The sequence below is a fragment of the Peromyscus eremicus genome, chromosome 1, assembly GCF_949786415.1.
Source record: "Peromyscus eremicus chromosome 1, PerEre_H2_v1, whole genome shotgun sequence".
NCBI lineage: Eukaryota > Metazoa > Chordata > Mammalia > Rodentia > Cricetidae > Peromyscus > Peromyscus eremicus.
In genome coordinates this window covers 165,812,847-165,838,557 of record NC_081416.1, presented here as the reverse complement: position 1 = coordinate 165,838,557, position 25,711 = coordinate 165,812,847, and the positions used below count along the sequence as shown (strand labels likewise).

General features: G+C 47.5%; 2 protein-coding genes across 4 annotated transcripts; both read left to right on the top strand.

The window, feature by feature from the left end:
- The first annotated feature begins 309 nt into the window (after positions 1-309).
- On the top strand, positions 310-5,531 carry LOC131894277 (uncharacterized). Its single transcript, XM_059244535.1, is given in 4 exon segments — positions 310-450; positions 709-2,723; positions 2,860-4,818; positions 5,162-5,531. Coding segments are annotated over 4 exon segments (4,485 nt in total).
- A 3,978-nt stretch (positions 5,532-9,509) lies between these two features.
- On the top strand, positions 9,510-18,218 carry LOC131902476 (cytochrome P450 2A9). Of its 3 annotated transcripts, none has more exons than XM_059253474.1 (9): positions 9,510-9,686; positions 9,952-10,114; positions 11,686-11,835; positions 12,054-12,214; positions 14,000-14,176; positions 15,879-16,014; positions 16,442-16,629; positions 17,160-17,301; positions 17,862-18,218. In XM_059253474.1, exons 1-9 carry the CDS (start codon positions 9,510-9,512, stop codon positions 18,041-18,043), a joined length of 1,476 nt encoding a protein of 491 aa, XP_059109457.1. In that variant the 3' UTR covers positions 18,044-18,218. The 3 variants fall into 3 exon arrangements, with proteins under 3 accessions (XP_059109457.1, XP_059109455.1, XP_059109458.1); XM_059253472.1 differs by having other exon boundaries at positions 15,876-16,014; XM_059253475.1 differs by lacking the exon at positions 9,952-10,114 and having other exon boundaries at positions 9,510-9,688; positions 11,678-11,835; positions 15,876-16,014.
- The last annotated feature ends 7,493 nt before the right edge of the window (positions 18,219-25,711 follow it).

The window sequence follows — 25,711 nt, the reverse complement described above, 5'->3', positions numbered from 1 at the left end:
GTTCGTCTGTCTGCGCTCATCTGGTAATCTGTCTGTGACGGTGGGGGCTGAAGGAGCTGACGAGCTCGGACTTCGCCCACCGTAACCCTGGAAGACGTTCCACGGGTGTCTGAAGTCCCCTCAGGGGCACGGTTTTTTGGGGCCACTCACGTATCCAAGGGATACGTGGTGTTGGTCGGAGACGAGGGGTCCGGACCCTCGCAGTCTCCTTCTGAGCTTTTGCAGAAGCCACGCAGCGCGTGTTAGTCTTATTTATATTTGTCTGTCGTTTTCGTTTTCTGTTTAACCGTTCTCCTCCTAGAAACAGCCATGGGACAGACTGTCACCACCCCCTTGAGCCTCACGCTTGACCACTGGTCAGACGTGAAGGCACGAGCTAACAACGAAGGAGTTGTAGTCAAAAAGAATAAATGGGTCACCCTTTGCGAGGCCGAATGGGTCATGATGGATGTAGGATGGCCTCGCGAGGGAACCTTTAACCTCAGTCTTATTTCACAGGTGGAGGGAAAAGTTTTCGCTCCGAGTCCCCATGGTCACCCGGACCAGGTCCCATACATCGCCATATGGAGACTCCTGGCGACCGAACGCCGCCCCCCCCTGGTTAGGCCGTTCCTCTCCCCTCCAGCGCCCCAGGCCTGCCCCCCGATGGCACTGCCACCCCCTCTCACCCCTCCTGCCTCTTCCCTTTGCCCTGTTCTCCCATGAAAGGATCCCCCTAAGACCCCTGTCCTTCCCCCGGACCCCAATACACCTCTTATTGACCTCCTGACAGAGGACCCACCGCCATACCCGGGGAATCGAGGGCCAGAGGGACCGGCGGCCCCCGAACATCCTCTACAGAGAGAGCAGGAGGATGAGGCTCCGGCTCCCTCCCCAATTGAGGATGAGGCTCCGGCTCCCTCCCCAATTGCGGATGAGGCTCCGGCTCCCTCCCCAATTGCCAGTCGCCTCTGAGGAAGGCGCGACAAACCAGCCAAAGAATCCAGGGCCTTCCCTCTCCGGGAGGGCCCCAAACACCAGCTCCAATACTGGCCATTTTCGGCCTCTGATCTTTACAACTGGAAGCAACATAATCCTCCTTTCTCTAAGGACCCTGTTGCCTTGACTAACCTGATTGAGTCCATTTTAATGACCCACCAGCCTACGTGGGACGATTGTCAGCAGTTATTGCAGACCCTCCTGACAGTGGAGGAGAAGCAGCGAGTCTTCTTGGAGGCTCGGAAGCAGGTTCCTGGAGATGATGGAAGACCCACCCAATTGCCTAATATCATTGATGCAGCCTTTCCTCTCACCTGCCCGAACTGGGACTTCATGACCCCAGAAGATAGGGAGCACCTACGTCTCTATCGCCAGTTGCTCTTAGCGGGTCTCCGGGGGGCTGCTAGACGCCCTACCAATTTGTCTCAGGTTAGAAATGTGATCCAGGGAAAGGATGAGACGCCGGCAGCATTCTTGGAAAGACTCAAAGAGGCCTATAGGATGTATACCCCGTACGATCCAGAAGACCCAGGACAGGCGCCGGGCGTCATCTTGTCTTTCATCTATCAGTCAAGTCCAGATATAAGGGCCAAATTACAGAGACTAGAGGGATTGCATTTGTTCAGTTTGTCAGACTTATTGAGAGAGGCAGAGAAAGTGTTTAATAAGAGAGAAACTCCCGAAGAGCGGGAGGAGAGGATGTGGCAGAAACAGGAAGAAAGGGATAAGAAACATCACAGAGAAATAAGTAAAGTCCTGGCCGCTGTAATATCTCAGGGACAGGGTAGAGAGGGAGTTAGGATGGGAGATCAAAGAAGGATACCGCTTGACAAAGACCAGTGTGCTTACTGCAAAGAGAGAGGACATTGGGCTCGTGATTGCCCAAGGAAACCTCAAGGGTCTCGGAGAACTAAGCCAAGGGCCACGGACCTCCTCAATCTGGAGGATTAGGGAAGTCAAGGCCAGGAGCCCCCTGAGCCTAGGATAACTCTCAAGATCGGGGGGCAGCCAGTAACCTTCTTAGTGGACACCGGGGCTCAACATTCAGTCCTGACTCATACCGGAGGCTCTCTCAGTGACCGCACAGCTTTGGTCCAGGGGGCCACGGGTAGCAGAAGGTATTGATGGACCACCGAGAGAAAGGTTCAGCTGGCATCTGGACAGGTAACCCACTCTTTTTTGCATATACCTGATTGCCCTCACCCATTATTGGGCCGAGACCTGTTGACTAAGCTCAAGGCTCAGATCTATTTTGATGACAAGGGGTCGACCATTACGGGACCGAAAGCGACCCCCCTACAAGTCCTAGCCCTAAAATTGGAAGAAGAATACCGCCTGTTTGAATCCGAGCCCCCTAAGGGGCCACCACAAGAGATGCAGGACTGGTTGAGAGAATTTCCCTCGGCATGGGCCGAGACTGGCGGCTTGGGGCTGGCTCATGACCAACCCCCACTTGTTATTCAGTTAAAAGCCTCCGCCACTCTCATTTCAATCAAACAGTATCCCATGTCCCGGGAAGCCCACGAGGGCATTAAACCACACATCCGGAGGCTCTTGGACCAGGGGGTACTTATGCCCTGTCAATCCCCTTGGAATACCCCCCTCCTGCCTGTAAAAAAGCCTGGGACAGGGGATTACAGACCGGTTCAAGACTTGAGGGAGGTTAATAAACGAGTTGAAGATATACACCCCACGGTGCCAAACCCTTACAACCTCCTCAGCACTCTTCCACCAACCCACATTTGGTATACAATACTGGACTTAAAGGATGCCTTCTTCTGTCTGAGATTGCATCCCCAGAGCCAGCTGCTGTTTGCTTTTGAATGGAGGGACCCAGAGATGGGACTCTCAGGACAGTTGACCTGGACTCGGCTCCCCCAGGGGTTTAAGAACAGCCCGAAACTTTGATGAAGCCCTACACTCAGACCTGGCCAAGTTCCGGGTCGAACATCCAGCTTTAATCTTGCTTCAATATGTGGATGACCTCCTCCTAGCGGCCAGAACCCAGGCTGAATGTTTAAGAGGCACTCGGGCCCTTTTGGCTAAACTGGGACAGAAGGGCTCTCGGGCTTCGGCCAAGAAGGCCCAGATTTGCCAAAGCAGAGTCATTTACCTGGGTTACACCCTGGATGGAGGACAGAGATGGCTCACGGAAGCAAGGAAGGAGGCCATAATCTCCATACCCCCTCCAAGGAACCCCCGCCAGGTGCGGGAGTTCCTAGGTACAGCCGGCTACTGCCGCCTCTGGATCCCGGGTTTTGCTGAGATGGCTGCCCCTCTGTATCCTCTCACCAAGCCCGGGGTCCTGTTCCACTGGGGAGAGGAACAACAACAGGCCTTTCAACGAATTAAGAGAACTTTACTCGAGTCACCAGCCCTTGGTCTACCAGATCTGACTAAGCTCTTTGAACTGTTTGTGGATGAGAACTCAGGCTTTGCAAAAGGGGTGCTGGTACAGAGACTGGGGCCATGGAAGAGACCTGTAGCCTATCTATCCAAGAAATTAGACCCGGTAGCTGCAGGTTGGCCCCCTTGTCTGCGCATGGTAGCCGCCATTGCTGTCTTGCTCAAGGACGCAGGGAAACTGACTTTGGGACAGACATTAACTGTGTTATCCTCCCATGCAGTAGAAGCTCTGGTCCGGCAGCCCCCAGATAAATGGCTCTCAAATTCCAGGATGACCCACTACCAGGCTCTATTGTTAGACACAGACCGAGTGACATTCGGGCCAGTTGTCTCCCTCAACCCCGCAACCCTGATGCCCTTGCCAGACCCATCCAAGGAGCACAACTGCCTCCAGATTCTGGCGGAGGCCCATGGCACCCGCTCCGACCTAACAGATCAACCGCTGTCGAACCCAGATTTCATCTGGTTCACGGATGGGAGCAGCTTCCTCCAAGAAGGAGAACAGAGAGCTGGAGCAGCCGTCACCACCGAATCAGAGGTAATTTGGGCCTCGCCGCTGCCGCCCGGAACATCAGCCCAAAAGGCAGAGCTGGTTGCGCTGACCCAGGCCCTCCGGATGGCGGAAGGTAAGAGACTCACGGTCTATACTGATAGCAGATATGCCTTCGCCACCGCCCATGTTCATGGGGAAATCTACAGAAGGAGAGGCCTCCTGACCTCGGAGGGCAAGGAAATTAAAAACAAAAAAGAAATTTTAGACCTCTTAAGGGCATTGTTCCTCCCACACCAGCTCAGCATTATACATTGTCCCAGGCACCAAAAGGGTGACTCTGTCATAGCTCGGGGAAATCGGCTGGCCGATCTGACGGCCTGGACAGTCGCCTTACAAACCCTCAGGGGCGGCCAGCTGTTGGTCTTGCAGGACCAACAGCCAAGCAGGGACCCCATGCCCTACAGCCCGGAGGACCAGGAACTAGCAAAGAAAATGGGGGCGGAATGGAGCCCCGAGCGACAAGCTTACATCATGGATGGCAAATTAGTTATGCCAACATCCCACACCAAATACTTGGTCAAGTTCCTTCACGCACTAACCCATTTAAGCAAAAACAAGATGAAAGCCCTTCTGGCTGATAAGGCTTCGGACACTGTATTACTGAATCAAGAACAGGTCCTCCAACAGGTGACTTCCAGCTGCCCTGCTTGTGCTCAAGTTAATCCAGGAAAAGCCCGTCTGAGCGGAGGGAGCCGTCTGCGAGGCCACCGCCCTGGAATCCATTGGGAAATTGACTTCACTGAGGTAAAACCCGGACTGTATGGATACAGATACCTTCTGGTTTTTGTAGACACCTTTTCAGGATGGACAGAGGCCTTCCCTACCAAGAAGGAGACCGCTAACGTGGTAACCAAGAAACTCCTGGATGACATCTTTCCCAGGTATGGAATGCCCTAGATATTGGGGTCAGACAATGGGCCCGCCTTCGTCTCCCAGGTAAGTCAGAAGGTGGCCAGGCTATTGGGGATCGATTGGAAACTCCATTGTGCATACCGCCCCCAGAGCTCAGGACAGGTAGAACGCGAATAGAACCATTAAGGAGACTTTAACCAAATTAACGCTTGCAACTGGCACTAGAGATTGGGTGCTCCTACTCTCACTAGCTCTTTACCGAGCCTGGAATACTCCTGGGCCTCACAGCCTAACCCCGTTTGAGATTCTATATGGGGCTCCCCCACCAATTGTAAATTTCCTTCACCCTGATATCTCCTCTTTTGCCACTAGCCCTACCCTGGAGGCGCACCTCCAAGCCCTCCAACTGGTACAGAAGACGGTGTGGAAACCCCTGGCCGATGCCTACCGGGAGCAACTGAACCGCCCGGTGGTGCCTCACCCATTCAAGATTGGGGACTCTGTCTGGGTTCGACGCCATCAACCCAAGAACCTAGAGCCGAGATGGAAAGGACCGTACATCGTCTTGTTAACAACTCCCACCGCACTCAAGGTTGACGGGATAGCGGCTTGGGTCCACGCATCGCATGTGAAGGCCGCCAAAGAACCCGACGAAGCGGAGAACGCCGAGACGTCTACATGGAAGGTTCAACACTTTCCAAACCCACTAAAGATAAGACTTATCAGAGGGGAGGGACCCTAATCCTGGTATGGATACTCCTGGTCATGGAGCAGGGGCCAGCAGAGAGTAGCTCCCATCTTGTAAAAACTCTCACTTGGCAGGTTATCTCGCAGACAGGGGAGACAGTTTGGCAAACAACTGCCGACCATGCTCCTAACACTTGGTGGCCATCCCTTACCCCTGATTTTTGCGAGCTTGCAGCTGGACTTGACACCTGGGATATACCTGAAGCCGAACATACTCTTGTTGGCCCAGCCCCTAAACCTGCTTTTGGAAACCCCCCCACTCGAGGACCCGGATGTGCCACCCCTGCCGCTCGCTGTTTACTGTCCTTATATGATTTTTATGTTTGCCCTAAAGACGGCAGAAGTCATGCCCTAGCAGCAAGATGTGGGGGATATGAAAAAATTTTTTGCAAAGCCTGGTCCTGCGAGACTACTGGGGCAGCTTACTGGAAGCCTTCCTCCTCATGGGACCTTATAACGGTTTCCTGGGGCTATGTAAAAAGGGGCCAATGCTATGCTACCCAAAAGGAACTACAACCACAGTACAGCAAGTCCTTACCATTAAACATTTCATTCACTCCAAAAGGCAAGGGCTTCACAGGCTGGCCCGCGGGAAGGACATGGGGCCTTCGCTGGTATTTAGATGGCTGGGATGCAAGGGTTACATTCAAAATACAATTAAAAATAGAAAATACCCACGCCACACCCATTGGACCCAGTCGGGTCCTCCCCGACCAGAAACCTCCCTCATTGCCTGCTCTAAGACCTGCCCAAGCTAGACCCCTGGTCACCCCCTCTCCTGGCCCCGATAATAATGCTGGCGAAGCGACCACTTCCCCTCCACCCTCACAGGCCCCTGCCACAGAGATTTCCCCCTACCCAGGAACTGGAGATAGGCTGCTCAATTTGGTCAAGGGTGCTTTCCTAGCTTTAAACTTTACCGACCCAGATAAAACCCAGGAATGCTGGCTGTGCCTAATCTCCATTCCACCTTACTATGAAGGGATAGCAGTGACTGGCAACTATACTAACCAGACTTCTCCTCCCGCGAGCTGTATCTCCGCCCCCCCAGCACAAGCTAACTCTCTCCGAGGTCTCCGGACAAGGGCTCTGCTTAGGGGTCGTTCCCCCCTCCCATCAGAGTCTTTGCAAATCCATCCAGACCCTTCCATAGGGAACTTATTATCTTGCAGCCCCTAATGGGACATATTGGGCATGTAACACGGGACTCACTCCCTGCGTTTCTGCCACGGTGATGAACCAGACCTCTGATTATTGCGTGCTGATAGAATTATGGCCCAAGGTTACTTATCATGAACCTGAATATATTTATAGTCACTTTGAAATGAGAAACACCCGATTTAAAAAAGAGCCTGTTTCCCTAACTCTAGCCCTGTTGTTGGGAGGGATCACCATGGGAGGAATCGCTGTGGGGGTAGGTATGGGGACTGCAGCCCTCATGGAGACCAGTCAATTTAGACAACTTCAAGCAGCCATGCATACTGATATCCAGGCCCTAGAGGAATCTATAAGTGCCCTAGAAAAATCCCTTACATCTCTATCTGAGATTGTTTTACAAAACAGGAGAGGGTTAGACATCCTCTTCCTACAAGAAGGTGGCCTATGTGCGGCCCTTAAAGAAGAATGTTGCTTCTATGCAGATCATACTGGAGTAGTCAGGGATAACATGGCTAAATTGAGAGAGAGATTGAAACAGAGACAACAACTATTCGAGTCGCAACAGGGATGGTTTGAAGGATGGTTCCAAAGGTCACCCTGGTTCACCACCCTTGTCTCCACCATTATGGGCCCCCTAATCATCCTCCTGCTCATTTTAATGTTTGGGTCATGCATCTTCAATAGATTGATACAATTCATCAAGGACAGGGTTTCTGTTGTCCAGGCTTTGGTCCTGACCCAACAATATCAGAGGCTAAGACAGTCGGAGATGGAGATGACCCCTTATTCTCCATCCTAAAATGAAAGATTCCATTTTGGGACCATAAGAAAATGGGGGAATGAAAGACCCTGCTTATAGCAGGCTTTTACTTAGCCTAAGAAATGCCATTCTGCAAGGCAAGTACCAGAAAAACAGGAGTTCATAACTGTGGTCGGCCACCCGGCCTTGGGAGAGAAACCGTTGAGTCAAAATAAGATATCTGTGGTTGGCCACCTGGCCTTGGGGAATAAACAGTTGGGCTGGGAAAACACCCACAAGGCCAAGTCAGCCACACACATCAAATTTTCGAGAATTAAAAATATGTCCCCAAGTTCACCCTGGCCTTATTTGAATCAACCAATGGGAACCCTGTAACTATGCTTCTCGCTTCTGTAACCGCGCCTCTGCCCCTGGGATCCTATAAAAAGTCCCCTTTACCCAAGGAGGGCGCGCAAGTCCTCCGAGAGACTTTGTTGCCCCAGGTACCTGTGAATCTGAATAAACCCTCTTGCTGTTTGCATCTGATCCGTGGTTTCGGTGTGTTCCTTGGACTTGGGGTCTCTCCTGAGGGAAGATCTCCTCCGGGGGTCTTTCACTTATAGATTCTTAACATTTTCTACCAATCACGTTTAAGATTATAGTTGAGCACATAAGATCCCTCTTCTTAAATATTACCCGAATTTAGTCCTTAGTTAATTCATTTCCCCATTAGTCACTTCCCTCTTGGGTTGCAAATGATAATTAACATTTACTGCCCCTCTTTGTGATTCTTATCACCCCTCCGTTTGACCCTGAAAGCCTGGCTTTGCACTGCCAAGAGATTACTGCTTGTAGTGTATATATACCGGGACTCCCAGGGCACGGGAGGACGAGAAGATTTGGAACAATAAATGACTGGACTAAGAGCTCGGTGTGCTGAGATTCTATTTCCTGAAAATAGTCCTTGCTATTCATAGTTTTCTCTCCTGAGTCCCTGGGATGTATAATATTAAGGCTGGTCCTTCTAATATTATACAAGATAAGTTATTCTTCTCTATTCTGTGAAAAGATCCACTGAAATATGACTGTGGTTTTCTACCCTTTTCCAAGTCATACATAGACAGGGAAGGTTGCTGCTCATCCTAGGCTCAAGTTGAGGCTCCTTTAAGAACTGAAGAAAAAAAAAGAACTTAGCATGAAGACACAGCATAGGACCAATGCCAAATTCAACATCTGGGTTCAGGTGCCCAGCTCAGTCACCTACTGGGATTCCCATCCACTTCTACCAGGAAATTCATACCCACAGCTCCTCCTTGCTATGTGACCATCCAATCCACAGCTTTGGAATCCTCCCTAAGTTCCTTAGTAATATTTCTCTCCTAATAAAAATGTTCAAATATCTAGGGCTCCAGAGATGACTCAGGTGTTAAGAGCACTTGCTCTTGCAGAGGGCCCGGTTTTTATTCCCAGGACCTACACAGTAGCTTAGGTCTGTGTACTAACAACCACATGTAACTCCATTTCCAAGGGATCCATCAATATCTCCTGGACACTGTGTGCATGAGTTGCACAGGCATACATGCAAGAAAAGCATTCAAATGCATAAAATTTTAATAAGATATAATCCTAAAAGAAATAAAATTAAATAAATCTTTTTCTTTTTTTAAGATTCAATGTCTGCAGCCATGCTTCCTGTACCATTCCAATGAAATCCAAGAATTTGAATTCTATCACAGAGCACAGTATCCACATCTATGGGGTCCTTTTCATGTGCTCAGTCATATAAATATAGGGTTTTAGTTCTGGATTTGATCTCCTGGATCCAGAGATCAAATGGATCGTCCCCAGAAAAAGACCTCTCTAGTGTTTTGAATTAAGCCTGACAACCAGAAGTCTCCCTCCTCATTCCATGTTGTGGGTATTGCAACACAGACAGGGTCGATGTTAAGAGATAAAATTGGGAGGTAAAAAGATTCAACTAGATAAATAGAAACAAAGGTCCTCCTCTATCCTGGGAGCATAAAAAGGCACAGCGTCTCACCTTTGGCCACCAGCCTGTCATTCTCACTGGCCACCATGCTGGGCTCAGGGCTGCTCTTGGTGGCCATACTGGCCTACCTGAGTGTCATGGTCTTCACGTCTGTCTGGAAGCAGAAATTCAGGGGGAAACTCCCTCCAGGACCCACTCCTTTGCCTTACATTGGGAATTACCTGCAGCTAAATACAAAAGACATATACAGCTCCATCACAGAGGTATCACCTGATGAGGGGATGAATGAGATGTGAGAGTATGGGAGTCTGTGTGGTTTTGCATGTTCTTTGTGGTAGAAGATTCACAGTCTTTTGATGGGGGAATTGGGAAGGCTGTGGTGCTATCTCCGGTCTTTGTTTTTTGTTTTTTGTTATCATTTGATTGCTGATTACAAGTAAGGTGATATCATGGTACATGACCTTTGTGTACTGGTCCAATTAGATGGACGGACTTCTCATCTAACAGTTCTCATCTACCCCACATCAGCTCAGTGAGCGCTATGGCCCTGTGTTCACCATCCACCTTGGGCCTCGCCGGGTCGTGGTGCTCTATGGATACGATGCAGTCAAGGAGGCTTTGGTGGACCAAGCAGAGGAATTCAGTGGACGAGGCGAACAGGCCACCTATAATACTCTCTTCAAAGGCTATGGTAAGGGGGATACCACATGGGGAAATGTGGTCAGGGACAAATGTTGGCCTTATTTAAGTAGCCTGTCCTCCCAGCTCATCTCCCCCTTCAAGGCTGTAGAGTACTCTCCATTTCCATACTGAATGTTGCCTTTCACTGTGTTCCTCCCTGGCCTGTCTCAAATCTGTGGCCATTGCTCCCGGCTGCTCTCTACCCCATCTGCCTCTTCTCTCTCACTAAATGTCCCCCTTCTGTGCATCTATCTTGATATCCTCCTAGATTGGGTCCCACCCCCACCCCTTAATTTAGCTGGTATTTTTACCTTCTGAAAACATTTTCGATTTATTTACCTAATTTTTCCATGTATGAGTGTTTGCCTGTGTGGATGTATTGCACTCTGTGTGTCCCTGGTGCCAGTGGAGGTCAGAGAGGTCATCAGACTTCATAGAGTGGGGATCACAGCTGCTTGAGAGCTGCTGTGAGGAAGTCTGGACAGGAACCTGGGTCACCTGCAGAACAAGAGCTCTTAGCCACTGAGCCTTCTCTCCAGACTGATGTTTTTATAGTTTGGGGTCTTCATCTTGCACATTCCACCGTAACTCTTTCTCTTTCTCTCCTTCTCTTCCTCTGATTTGAGAATGGCTGACATCACTCCTTTCCTTTCCTGGAAACAACAACCTCCCGCTGCTTTTTTGTCTCCCTGTTTTTATGTTTCCAGCCCAACTTGGCATCATCCACAACCTTTGTCTTCACCTCAGATTTTGGCCCCTCTTAAGTGCTGAGCTGCTGCCTGCATTTTTAAACGCTGTTTTACATACCTCAGATGTTTCCTCTAGGATGAGTCTAACTCCTGTGGAACGTTATAGTCCAGCCAGTGCTGGCCAAGGGTACAAAACATCAACATAGCCTTGAGCAGCAAAACGTTTATTGTAAGCAAGAAAGGGCAAAATTCAGAGGAAGCATGCAAAGAGCCAAATACCTTTATGACATTAACTCTGTGGTTACTGTTTAGCACAGAGGAGGTAGCTCTTTCCTTGAAGAACCGAGGGAAACACAAATGGTTACCACTATCTAGTGCCAAAGTACAGAGGTGATGCCAGCTCGGGCCAGGCAAACAAAACCAGAGGCAGGGACAAGGGTATGTTTGTGTGTAGTCAGTCCTTGCTATACTGGGGATTTGCTGATTTCAGCAAATGCTGTCTGACCATGAGATTCTTCGTCAGTTTTGCTACTTCAGAGACCCAAAATAACTACCCAGCATCTTGAGGCATGACGGAGTTGGTCTAGTTATGATATTGAGGACTAGTCTCCCTGTACTCTGAATCTCTGCTTTTGCCTGGCTGTTATTGTTTCTCTTTGCCTGGCTGAATTGTTCCAACGTCTTACTCAGTTGTGTGTGTGTGTGTGTGTGTGTGTGTGTGTGTGTGTGTGTGTGTGTGATACAGGGTTTGTGTTTGTAGCTCCTGTGTTCTCTCTGCCCCTATCTATCTGTGCCTCCTTCCTTTCCTCTTGGGAACCCTCTTCAGTGTGGGTGCTTGGCCTTCCTCAGCATCACCCTACACTTCCCCACCTCCACATTATTACCTTTACAGGTGTGGCATTCAGCAGTGGGGAACGAGCCAAACAACTCAGGCGCTTCACCATGACAACACTGAGAGATTTTGGTGTGGGCAAGCGTAGTGTGGAGGAGCGTATCCAGGAGGAGGCAGTGTGTTTGGTCAAGATGTTGCAGGGCACCTGTGGTAAGCAAGAGACTCTTACGTGTTTGGGCAAGAATAGAAACAGACCTGACACCGGGAACCTGTGGGTTGCAGCAAAGACGTGTAGGAAAGAACACCTACGAAATGATCCCTGGATGCTGGTGCAGAGTTTGGTCCCTCGTGCCAGGGGCCACATCATCTGCTTGACTCTTCTCTCCCCCATAATCCCTATGTCTTCCCAACCACGGCATGCCTCTCAGGAGCACCCATTGACCCTGCCTCGTATCTGAGCCAAACAGTCTCCAACGTCATTAATTCCATTGTCTTCGGGGACCGCTTTGACTATGAGGACAAAGAGTTCCTGCAGCTGCTGCACATGATGGAGCAGATGAACAGATTTGCAGCTTCCAACCTGGGGCAGGTAACCAAATCCAGCTCTGCCTTTTGCTCTTTTAGTGCCCCATATCACCTGTACCCACAGGGCACCCACACAGGGCAAGGACCACCCCAACTCTCATCTCCACAATCATAAGCTCCCCTCAACCCCAGCCCTTATCCTAGACAACTGACCTTTACCTCAGCAGCCATGGGAGCTATCCAGTACGTAGACTCTAATGACATCAGGATATCTCAGAGGATTCCCCGAGAACAATCTCGATGGGCTTCCCGGTTTACCTTAATCTCTAACAAATCCTCTGAACATCCTAACACCTGCCCAGGGGAGACATGTTGACCACCTTAGGCCCCTCCTCCATCCTGAGCACCTGGTTCTGCCAAAGCAAGGCCAGTAAAGTTATTTGGCCCCTATACTACTGTCCCAAAATATCCCACCTGGACAACTGGACAAGAGGCACCTGCTTGTCCCATGTAAATTCAGAAATGAGTAGACAGGCACCTCACCTAAGACAACCAAGCACAAATCTCTGAATAGGCTGTTTACCCAAACACCCAAATGAGTATCTTCCAGCCCCATACAGCCCACATCAAAACACCACCTGACAGGTGTACCCCACACCTTATATATAACCTGAACCACCCCAGGCTGAAGACCTGACTATCTAGAAATCAGATTCTACTCTCAGACAAGTATCTAGACAACTAAACAGCCCACCCAGATGCCTAAACATCTAGATTCCCCCGTTACACTCATGGGCCGAATGCTGGAAGACTGGAGCAAGGCTCTGATCCAAAATCGCTTAAATATCTGAATATCTGCTAGTATACCCTTTTGATTCACCTCATCTGAATTGTTGGACAATGGACATCATGCTTAACCCACCTATGAAATTTCTGTCTGTGGGGCTGCAGCGGCAGCTCAGTGATTAAGAGCATGCACTGCACAACTCTTCCTGAGGACCTAAGGTCAGTTCTCAGCACAACCACCTTGTCTTAGTTAGGGTTTACTATTGCTGTGAGGAGACACTAGGACCACAGCAACTCTTATAAAGAAAACATTTAACTGAAGGGACTCGCTTACAGTTCAGAAGTTCAGTCTATCACGGAGGAGACCATGGCGGCATGCAGGCAGACATGGTGCTGGAGAAATAGTCTAGTGTCCTTCATCTTGCAGGCAACAGGAAGTCGACTGACATACTTGGTGGTATCCTGAGTATATGAAACCTCAAAGCCCGCCCCCTCAGTGCACACCTCCTCCAACAAGGCCATCCTACTCCAACAAAACCATATCTCCTAATAGTGCCACTCCTTATGAAATTATGGGATAATGGGATTATGGGGACCAATTACATTCAAACTACCACATATCTGTAACTCCAACCCTAAGGGATCTCAGCTCTAAGGGATCTGACTTTGGGCACCTGTACTCACACACGTGCACATAATTAAAAGTAAAAAGATAGCAAAATGAATATAAAGAGTTCTTTAAAAAGTACAGCTGCTGTGTGTGCAACCCAGCTTTATATAAATACATTGGCACCTGAATGAATGCCTTGAGCCAAGTAACACTCTTTCTCTGAGACAAGTCCTATTCCCATTGGGCATTGCCACTGACAGCTCTCTCTCTCTCTCTGTGTCTCTCTCTGTGTCTCTGTGTGTGTGTCTCTGTGTGTGTCTCTCTCTGTCTCTGTGTCTCTCTCTATCTCTGTGTGTCTCTCTCTGTCTCTCTCTCTGTGTCTCTGTCTCTCATTCTCTCATTCTCTGTCTCTGTCTCTGTCTCTCTCTCTCATCCTGTCTCTCCCACTCCCAGCTCTACGACATGTTCTATTCAGTGTTGAAGTACTTGCCTGGACCACAGCAACAAATCATCAAGGATACACAGGAACTGGAAGACTTCATGATCAGGAAAGTGAAGCAGAACCAGAGTACCCTGGACATCAACTCCCCACGGAACTTCATTGACTCCTTTCTCATTCACATGCAAAAGGTGATCCAGCACCCGGGGGATGGGAGGTCCAAAACCAGGCACAAGGCCAATTAAGACCCTGGGATGCTCCTCACAGTCCCAATCATGGTTAAACTCTTCCATCAGTTGAGCCCTACCCAAGCCAGGGCACTGGCAAGCAAATTACCATGCCAACCCATTTTCCAGCATTCCCTTGCAAGACACTGTTTTCAGTACATCCCACTCTTCACTTGCTTAGCATCCACAGAAGCTGCTGAAAAGGACTCTGTGGAACCTGAATTTCACAAATGACGAAACTGTGCTGAAAATGGCCTGCCTGACATCATGCATTAACACAAACCCTTACCTCTCTGGCTCTAAGGCTTTTGCTACCAGCCTCCATGATCTTATCATTTCACATCTTGGTTCTGAAATACACATCAGTGGCCCAGGCAACCTGGGTTTATTACGTAACATCAAAGGGTTTCACATCTGGGAAGAAAGGACATAGAATTCTGTAGAGCGTGAAGGTCAAGGGTCTGATTAGGGACTCTTCTATGAGTTGTTTGAGGAAAGAGAGACATTTAAATTCTGGGTCTGTCTCACATCTGTCTCCAATGACAGACTCCATTATGGCACCTGTGGAGTTCTTTCTCCCTCTCCTTACCCCTCACTTGCTAAATGTTACCACTATGAAAAGAGCGACTGTTAAAGGACAGACAGTTGACTAGAGAGGAGCAAAGACTCCCATGCAGATCCATGACTCCACACATGACCTGGAGATTACCTTTCCCACCTTTGTCTGGACCCCTGAGAGCTGGATCCAAAGACAACTCCAGAAGTGGTGCCCAACCCCCACCACACCCTTACCTGCCTCTCTGAGGAACTTAATCTGCAATTGATGACTGTTGAGGGAAGATGAGATCATATTCCTGAGTCATGTGGCTGCTGATAAATTGCCCTGGCTCAAGTAAAGACCCCCTCACACATACTCATGCAGACAGCCCTAATTATAAGCAGTGGGTCACAAAAAAAGGCGACAGTTGAAGGGGAATTAGGAATTCCTTATTAGGAATATGAAAGGGTTCGGTTTGGTGGCGGTAGCACACGCCTTTAATCCCAGCACTTGGGAGGCAGAGCCAGGCGGATCTCTGTGAGTTCGAGGCCAGCCTGGTCTACAGAGTGAGATCCAGGACAGGCACCAAAACAACACAGAGAAACCCTGTCTTGAAAAAAAAGAAAGGGTTCAATGGGAGGAGAAATGGTAAAAGAGAAGATAATAAATGGGACTATGTTCAAAGTACATTTCAAAAATATGCCTGAAAAATGAGGACACAAGGTTCACTGTGTATGGAAGGGGGTTCATCTGGGAGGATTTTGGGGGAGGGGTTTGAATATACTCACAGTACAATGAATGAAATTCTCAAAGAATTAATGAAATATTTGTAAAAAGAATGACTAGAAAAATTTTAGAAAATTATAACCCTTGATGTCCTCCAAGGGAATGATAAACTGATGAATGGGTTTATTCTCTCTCTCCCCCTCTCTCTTTTCTCTCTTTCTCTCTCTCTCTCTCTCTCTCTCTCTCTCTCTCTCTCTCTCTCTCTCTCTCTCTATCTCTACCTCTCTCTCTTTCCCTCTCTTTCTCTCTCTCTCCCTCCCTCTCCCCCTCCCTTTCTCTCTCTCCCCCCTCTCTCTGCCTCTTCCCCTCTTCTTGTCTCTCCCCCCTCTCTCTCTCTAGGAGAAGAACCCCAATTCAGAGTTCCATATAAAGAATCTGGTGATGACGTCACTGAACCTCTTCTTTGCTGGTTCTGAGACCGTCAACTCCACGCTGCGCTATGGCTTCCTGCTGCTCATGAAGCATCCAGATGTGGAAGGTGAGTCTGGCTCTGGGGCAGGGAAGTGGGGAACCACAGATGTCCCAACCTCTTTTCTGAGCTCACCACGATGACTCTCACCTCTCCCAGGTCCCTAAATGCTCAGACATGCCCTGCTGTGCAGAGCCAGGGCGGGTATAAAATGCTTGAACAGGGTTCTCACCAGCTGTTGAAATGTTAGATATTTCCAAATTGATTTCCCACTGGCTGCCAGACTCCTGCACTCTGGTGCATGCCCTGACACTCCTCCCTGTTCTCCCCATCCCCTATGATTCTGTTGTGGAAAGGATCAAATGACATTGGCTAGCATTTAGGTATGGCGATGTATTTCGAATGGTCTGTATGCATGTCATTTACGGATCCATGTTTGAACTATGCCACCTGCTCTGAGTTCCCTGTCTTAAACACAATTCCCCTTGTCCTCCAGCCAAGGTCCATGAGGAGATTGACAGGGTGATTGGCAGGAACCGACAGCCCCAGTTTGAGGACCGCTTGAAGATGCCCTACACTGAGGCTGTGATCAATGAGATCCAGAGATTTGCTAACCTTGCTCCCTTGGGTGTTCCTCGAAAGACTATGAAGAACACCACGTTCCGTGGCTTCTTCCTCCCCAAGGTACAGCCATATCTATCCAGGAGGGGCCTCAGCCCACTTCCTGGTGCCCCAATGCCCCTTTTCACCTACAGCTATCTGACTCCAACTCCAATTCCTCCAATTAAAGAATCCCCCAGCTGCCATGTCAGCCTCCCCAGGGTCCTCTGATTAGACTACTGTCACTTCACCTTGATTTAGCACCTCGGGACATTCATCCCCATGTCCTCAACTTCCTACCTCAGGGATGCAACTGCGATTTCTAACCACTCTTCTGCCTTGATAGCTACCAGTCCCTCAACTCCTGGGCTGGAGAGGCAAAGACCTGTGTCACTCCAACAGCCTGCTTCAGAACATGCACCCCCTTGAGCTCAAAACTCATACCACAGGTCATACACACCACATCCCCTCTAAACTCATATTCCCTAATGCCCCTCTCTCAGAGGCTCCCAAACTCGGTGAGTTCCAGTTCTTTTAACCTGGGACCGTAGCACCTCTGTGGGTATTTTCTCCATCAAACCACCTTCTCAAATCTCCTTCCTTCTCTCTTCCAGGACACTGAAGTGTTCCCTATATTAGGTTCTCTGCTGACAGACCCAAAGTTCTTCCCTAATCCCAATGATTTCAACCCCCAAAACTTCCTGGATGACAGGGGGCAGTTGAAGAAGAACGCTGCTTTTGTGCCCTTTTCCATAGGTAAGAAAACACTGGATTACTGGACCACTGCTCACAGCAACAGGGGTGGCTCATGCCAGCACCCCTCTCTGGGATGCAGTCTTAGCATCCTTCTTCTGCATCAGGTTCCTCTTGGAATCTAACTTCCAGCCAACCAGATGCAACCCCCGACCTCCCAAGCACCAAGCATCTGGACGCAGGTCAAAGGGTCAATGGGACTCCTTCCACAGACTGGGGAAAAAAACAAAGCTCCAACTGAGTCTGCCATCTTTCCTGGGTCATACAAGCAATTCTTCAGACTCTTAAAGAAGGAAACAACAACACAGTATCCATAGTTGGGAGTATAATTGGTAGAGGAAGCAGCTTGACTTTCCCTTGCTCCAGCCTAGAATGGGTCACCCCACTTTGTATATAGGGAAACTGAGATTCGGAGAGGCTTAGGAGTCTTTTCTAATGACCCCTCATGCTCCAGCACTTCAGCCCCTTCTACCTAAGAGGATACACTGCGCACTGTGTAACTGAGGCAAGGCAGCAGTGAGAGCTGCCTCCACCTCTGCCTTCCTCCTCTCTCTCCTCTTCAGGAAAGCGGTTCTGCTTGGGGGACAGCCTGGCTAGGATGGAGCTCTTTCTCTTCCTCACCACCATCCTGCAGAACTTCCGTTTCAAGTTCCCGAAGAAACTTGAAGACATCAGTGAGACTCCCAAACCCTTGGGATTTACCAGGATCATACCAAACTATACCATGAGCTTCCTGCCCATCTGATTCTGGGCTCAACCAAGGTGGAGCAAGAGGGAGGGAGAGAGTCTGGAGTGAGGCAAGAGTGAAGGCAGAGCAAAGGGGAAAAGTAAAAACTGGGGAGTTAATAAGGGACCACATGCTTGGAAGAAAATTTAAGCACCTACTTAAACTGTAATGGTAATAAAACAAATAACATGCATTGGACAGTGGTAATAACAGCTGTCATTCACTGAGCAAGGGTTCCTTGTCAGCTCTGCCCAAGTTGTCCCATCATCCTCTCATTTGATACTTCAAACCATATAAGGGCAACATGTCCCCCAGCCCAGTTTACAGGTTTCAAGGGTGGAGATTACAAACACATCAGCCTGAGATCCCTTTGCATCATAAATTAAATGCTACATACAGAGCTGAAGATACGGCTCAGTAGATGAATAGATTACCACACGAGCCCAACAGCGTAGTCCTAGCCTCAGAACCTATGTACAACTATAGATAAGGTGGCACAGTCTGTAACCTCAGCATTCCTATGATGAGATGGGAGAAAGGGACTGGAGGATAAGCCAGAAACACTCAGGCCTGCTGGCCTGATGTGTGCCGTTGTCTTCGTTAGGGTTTTATTGCTATGAAGAGACACCATGACCACAGCAGCTCTTACAAAGGAAAACATTTCATTGGGGCTGGCCAACAGTTTCAGAGGTTCAGTCCATTGTCATCATGGCAGGACATGGTGATGTGCAGGCAGACATGGTGCTGGAGAAGGAGCTGAGAGTCCTACATCTTGACGGCAAGCAGCAGAAGGAGATTGTGTGCCACGCTGGATGTAACTTGAGCATATAACAACTTCAGTCTTCCTCCACAGTCACACACTTCCTCTACCAAGGCCACACCTACTCCAACAAGGCCACATCTCCTAATAGTGCCACTCCCTATGGGCCAACCATTCAAACACATGCATCTATGGGGGTTATAACTATCCAAACCACCACAGCCATGCAGCAACAGAACAAGAAAGCCTGCCTCAGACAAAGTAGAAGGAGAGAATTGTCCCTCTAAAAGTCACCTCTAGCTGTGGTACACACACTGTGGCACATCCATGCCCATACTCAAACATACACATTTAATTTATTTAATGTAAATGCTACATACAGACATGAACTGACTCCTCCCCTCTTCTCTCTCTCTCTCTCTCTTTCATACAACACGCACGCGCGCGCGCACACACACACACACACACACACACACACACACACACAAAACTCACTTGTTTCTCAGGACTATGTATCCAGAATTCTTACAATTTCATAATTTTCTCAATTTACATTATTCTGTTGCTGGCAATGTAGGATTCATTGGGCTGAGGGCTGAGGGGACCCTATCCCCATACAAGTATTTTCACAGACACTCTAGCAAGCAACCCAGCATCACAAACAAACCATATTATCCCTGTGGATATTTCCTAAAAGGCCTCTGGAAACTTCAACTCAGGGAATCAGAACTTTGGATAACAAAACTATCAAATCCTAAAACTGCTGTGTCTGCAGTTTTGAATCTTAGCATCTCAGGCTCTCAGAATCCAATACTCGGAATCTTCCTGTCACTGATGTTGTCCTCGGAGGCCACCATAAACATCTTTGGGAGCTGCATCCCAGCCACTTCTGTGATAGCAAGCACCAGACTGCCCAGCTGATGGTCATGATGAGTTGAGGGAGAAAAGATTGAAAGAAAGAGAAACTGGAGAGACCTGAGACCAGGAGTGGGAGTGGGGGTAGGGGATAGCCTTTGTCTTCTAAGACAGAGAGAAAGAGAGCAAGAGGAATCAATTCCTCAAACTTCCATCTAGAAATAGGTAACTTGGGGATGTAGAGATAGCATACAGTTTAAGAGCATGTGTTGATGTTACAGATGACCCGTTCAGTTCCCAACACCCACATTGGGCAGCCCACATCGCCTGTAACTCCAACTCCAGGGCCAGACTCCTCTGACCTCCTTGAGCACCTAACCCACTCCCATGCACATTCCCCCACCCAGACATGTCTTCATACACTAATTTAAAAAAATAAAAATAAAGACAAGTGTGGCAGCACAGGCCTTGAAGACCAGCACTCAGTGGGCAGAGGCAAGCAGATCTCTGTGGACATCAGGCCAGCCTGGTCTACCAGTGAGACCTGCTTCAATATTACTGATGATTATGATCATGATGATACTTCTTTTAGAAATTGGTAAGTGTTGCCGGATATTCAATCACACTGTTTACACTGACTTTGTATTTGTGTTAATCAAATAAAATCAACCTTGGGTCAGGAGGCTGAGTTAGCAATTAGTTGACAGAAAGTAATCATAGAAAGTTCAGAAGATGATAGAGAGACCCACAGGAAGTACTGGGGAGGGACTTCCTGTGATTTTGTTTGTTTGTTTTGTCAGAGCAGAAGGATGGTCTCTTTCAGAGACAATGGCTAAGAAGAATGTCAGGTAGTTACTAATCAACCTCTCTAAGCTATCAGGTTTTCACCCCAGCCTCTGACTACTAAGTCTTATTGATACAGAGAACAATAATAGAGATTTAACTAAAAGCTATATTTGGTAGCAGCTACAGGTTCAGTGCCTACAGGAATGGAATTCTCACCAGGCTGTGGCCTGAGTGGCCTGGCCACTGCCAGAGAAGCAGGCCAATAACTTCAGAGCCACAATTACTGGCTGAATCAGCAGTAGATTAAAGTGCTGCCTTTGTGCAGACAGAAAAACAACATTTGGTGTCCAATATGTGGTGGGACCACACAAACAGGGGGTTCACATCAGTAGGCTGCCTCTGCTTATGGGATTCTGGAGAGGCTCGAGCCCACCGCAGATAGCACTGTTACTGTGGACAGACTGAGAAGTCAGCAGATTTGGTGAGTCACCTGGGAAGTCCTTAAGGAGAGAGTTAGAAAATATTAAAAAGAAAAATCTTTCCCATGTTAAGAATTAAAAGTATCACAATGCAGGGAGTTAAGATTCTCTATAACGCCATTATGGATGGCTTGAAAATAGAAAAAAATAAATGAGGGAATAAACCACTTAGCTGGGATTGATATAATGCTAATTGTAATTACTATCAATTTGATAATTCATATTTTATCCTTAAAGAGTGGTTTGATAACTGTGCCAAATATGAAAATTTGATAAGATACAAGCCTTAGAAGGACTTACTATTGATTAGATACAAGCTTTAGAAAGACTTACTACAGATAAGATACAAGTCCTAGAAAGACTGACCAATGAAAATAAAAATTTAACTGATAAGACACAAGCCTTAGGAAGACTTAGTAATGAAAATAAGAAATTTTTGACTGATAAAATACAAACCTTAGAAAGACTTGCTATTGATAAAATGCAAGCTTTACAAAGACTTACTAATGATAATATAGAAGCTTTAGAAAGACCTACTAATGAAAGTAAGAAAAGTACTCAGACAAAGACAGAGGACTTTAGACAAGAACCTATTGTACCACTGCATAATAAAACTAAAGAGGGATGGTCCAAAGTTATTAGTAAACCAATCTCAATTATGCAGTTAGTATACAAGAATGACCAGCAGATGATAGGCACATCCAAGATTATGCTGAAGTTAAATGGAATCCTGCAGAAATGTTAAATTTGAGGAGATTTAAGGAAGTGGTCAGTTCATATGATATGCATTCACCCTATGTGAAAAATGTTAAATTTATAGGCAACTAAGAACAGAATTATCACTCAAGACTGGAAAGATGTAGCTACACTGGAAGCTGGTCCTCAGTTTCAATGAAAATCATGATGGAGAGAGGAAGCTAGGGTCATAGAACAGTGAATAGTGCTACAGGTATTGATATTTCCCAAGACCAGCTTCTTGGTGAAGGCTAGCATGGTGATTTGCAAAGACAGTTTGGATTTGATGATCACATCCTGGCCCTATGCCATATAGCAACTTTGAGTGCTTGGGACAAGGCTGAAGAATCAGGAAAGAAGTCTGAGTCTTTTACTAAAATTATACAAGGCGAAAAAGAAGTCTTCGTTAATTTTTTGCAAAGATTGACTTTAACTATAAATAGAATGATATCAGATCCAGAAGTTAGACAAATAGCAGTTGAATCTTTGGCTTTTGAAAGTGCTAATTCAGAATGCAAACAAGTGATTAGGCGTTTAAAAGCAAGATCGGCACCCATAGATGAATGGATTAGAAATACAGCTGATATTGGATCTCCCAATTATGATGCTGCTTTGATAGAAGAAATTATTTCTAAAAATTTTAAGAAAAATCAAAATGTCAGATGTTTTAGTTGTGGTGAGCAAGGGTATCTGAAAAGGGATTGTAGGCAAGGTGTTCCAAGAAGCAATGTTTTTTCTAGAGATAACCAAAACAGAAGACCCCAGCTTTCTGGAGTATGCAGAAGGTGTGGCAGAGGCCAGCACTGGACTAATGAATACAGATCAACAAAGGACAGGCAAGGCAACCCTTTGCCAGCAGGAAACACCTTAAGGGGACTCCCACTAGCCCCCTTGGTTCAATTATTCCCTGTCAGCATTGGAGAAACTCATTTATAGAAGAATTAAAAGACTAAATGTCTGTTGTTAAAAACCATACTGATCTGGATGTGATCAAGAACCAAATAGCTTCAGTAGATAAAACAAAAAATTCAGGAGAGACCAGAAAACAAGTATTTTTGCAAACTTCTATAAATGATCAAAGACCAAAGCTAAAAAAGAGGAATAAATGGTATTATAATTAAAAATTTAGTAGACATAGGAGCAGATTAACAATAATTTCATCAAAATTTTAGCATTACATTGCCTCTTCAGGAGGTAAATATTCAACTTCTAGGGATTGGAACTTTATCTCAGGTAAAACTAAGTTCAAGGTGGGTAGAGTGTATAGGGCCAGAGGACAGATATATGTGGCTAATATAGCAATAAATTGATGGGGATGTGCTTTGTTGCAGCAATGGAAAACACAGATTAACATTCCTCCAATGTCAGAAACAAACCATAAAATAAAGAATACTTCTGAGAAAAATATTGCAAGGTATTATCAAGAACAATCACAGAACGTTCAAGTAGTGCATAAGCAGGGCACAACAGCTGTTGATCTTTCAAAGGTACCAACAGCCCTACCTTTAATACGGTTAATTGACAAACCTGAGTGCATGGGAAAATGGCAGGATATCCAAGACTAGTCTCTGCAATGGTCCAGTATTTATGGTGCTTTAGAAACCAGAAACCTTGAACCAGACCGAAGACTCGTGGCAATGAATATTTCCACATAAAGCTATTTGGGCAAAAAAAGTACTCTGTGACACACTGCCCAAATGTGTCACTACTATGAATGAATATGCAATGGAGAGGTGGGAAAGATAGAGAAATGGAGTGGTGAGTGTACAGGGGAGAGAGGCGGACCTAGAGATGAGTTGGTAGAGACAGGTATGGACAGGAAAGCATTGTAAGCTTCTTGAGCCACATGAGTGGCCCCTCCCCCGAGGACCTCTAACTACCAGATTCCACCCACAGAATACTGTAACTGCCCTAATTGCTGGACCCTGTCCCTACCCAGCAGAGCAAAAAGCTCATTCTCTGGACATGAAATCCCAGCAATCTCCAACCTGGAAAGCTTCACCCTGAAAAATTCTACCCCCTTCCAAGGAAGCTCTATATAAGCCCTGTATCCTATTCAGTGTGCTACTGTTTCTTGCTTGAGCAGAGGTAGCCACCCTCCTGGTTTTTTCCTTCCCAATCAATCTGTGTGAGCTTTGTTGTGTGGTGTGACTTTGTGGTATTCTTAGGCTTCTAGTTGCCAGGATATTTTCCATCTGAACTGCAATGCTTACAAGCATGTCCTTCCTAAGTAGGGCCAACAAGCAGTGGTCCTGGTTTTGAGCAACGACAGGATGTCTGGATTGGACCTCCTCAAAAGACCTCTATTATCCAGACTGCCCCTAAAGGCCATGATGGTATCCATGGTCTGCTGCCCCAGGCTGTGTTGAAGCCCAAGGTTCATATGGATGTCCATGGTCCAACAGCAACTGAGGGCCTTCTTGATGTCCATGGCCTGTGTTACCACTGAAGGTTATGCAGATATCTGTGCTGTGTGCTGCCACCTGAAGCTATGTTGATGTCCATGGACCATTTTGTCACCAAGGGCCATATTGATGTGAGGGGCCTGTACAGCCACCTGGGGCCATGCTGATTTTGTGGTCCATGCTGCCTCTGAGGGCCATGTCTGGGTCCATGATCATGCTGTAGCTGGGGGCCATGTTGATGTCTGTGATTGTGTTACCACTGAATTTCATGCATGTATGTGGTCTGCACTGCTGCCTAGGACCACTGTTGATGTCTGTGGGCCATGCTGCCACTGAGGGCCATGCTGATGTCTGTGATCCAGGCTGCTGCCAAGGTCCATGTCTGGGTCCATAGACCTACTGCTGCTGGGGGCCATGTTGACGTCTGTGGCCCACAGTACCACCAATGGTCAGGTGGATGTCCATGGCCTGTGATGCTGCCTGAATCCATGTTGATGTCCATGGGTCGGGCTACCACTGGCGACCATAGTGATGTCCTTGGCCTGTGCTGCTGCTGAAAGCTGTGATGGCGTCCAGGGCCCATGAGGTGGCAGAGGGCCATGCTGAAGTCCACGGTCTGTACCGCTATCAGAGACCATGCTGAGGTCTGTGGCATGTGCTGACACTGTGTGAATGTCTGTGGTCTGTGTTGTCACCAGAAACCATGTGGAAGTCCATAATCCATGCTCACGCTGACTATAAAGGACAAGGAAGCTAGTTTTACGGAGGTATCGATGTCTGCAGACTCACAGTTGACAAAGAGGAACATAGAAGGCTACTGTGACAACCCCTGTGCCGACCATATCCCACCTTATCCAGTCCCCCCAAAAGTAATAGCCTAAACAGAAAGCCACTGAAGAGAACTCTTAAAAATTCTGATAAGGATGCTGAAGTGTAGCTCTCCACAATTGATGACTGGTGGGGAGAGACTCAGTTTCTTCAAGGGGCTGGCCATGGAGAGTTTGACCATGTTCCAGTGAGTATTAGAGCAACAGAATTTTTTTTTCATTTTTTTCCTCTTTTTTTTTGGGGGGGGGGCAGGGTCAAGGTAACAAGGATGGGGGTAGACCTGGTAGGACTAAGAAGTGAGTGTGATCAGAGTGTATGATGTGAAATTCCCAGATAACCAATTAAAAATATCATGTAATTAAAAAATTCACCATGACCAAAGCAACTTGGGGAGGAAAGATTTATTTAGCTCATACTTACAAATCACACTTCATCATCAAAGAAAGTTAGGACAGGAACTCAGACAGGGCAGGAAACTGGAGGCAGGAACTGATGCAGAAGCCGTGGAGGGGTGCTGCTTACTAGCTTGCTCCCTATGGCTTGCTCAGCATGCTTTCTTATAGCACCCCAGACCAGGAGCCCAGGGATGGCCCCACCTACCATTGGCTGAGCCCTCTCCCATCAATCATCAATTAAGAAAACACTTTACAAGCTTGATTACAGCCTAATCTTATTGAGACATTTCCCTAATTGAGGCTCTCTCCTCTCCAGGAACTCTAGCTTGTCTTAAGTTGTCATTAAACTACCCAGCACCCCCATGAGTCACTCAATCTTATAAACCCCCAAGTCAGTCTTTGTAGCCCATGGAATCAGAGGGTGCCTTCAAATTTTTCTGAAA

What these genes read in the sequence shown, in the direction of transcription:
- LOC131902476 (XM_059253472.1), top strand. Translation starts at nt 9,510, where the DNA reads ATGCTGGGCTCAGGGCTGCTCTTGGTGGCCATACTGGCCTACCTGAGT. An exon ending in TACTCTCTTCAAAGGCTATG is followed by an intron (nt 10,115 to 11,685) that starts GTAAGGGGGATA and finishes TTACCTTTACAG; the next exon opens with GTGTGGCATTCAGCAGTGGG. An exon ending in TTCTCATTCACATGCAAAAG is followed by an intron (nt 14,177 to 15,875) that starts GTGATCCAGCAC and finishes CTCTCTCTCTAG; the next exon opens with GAGAAGAACCCCAATTCAGA.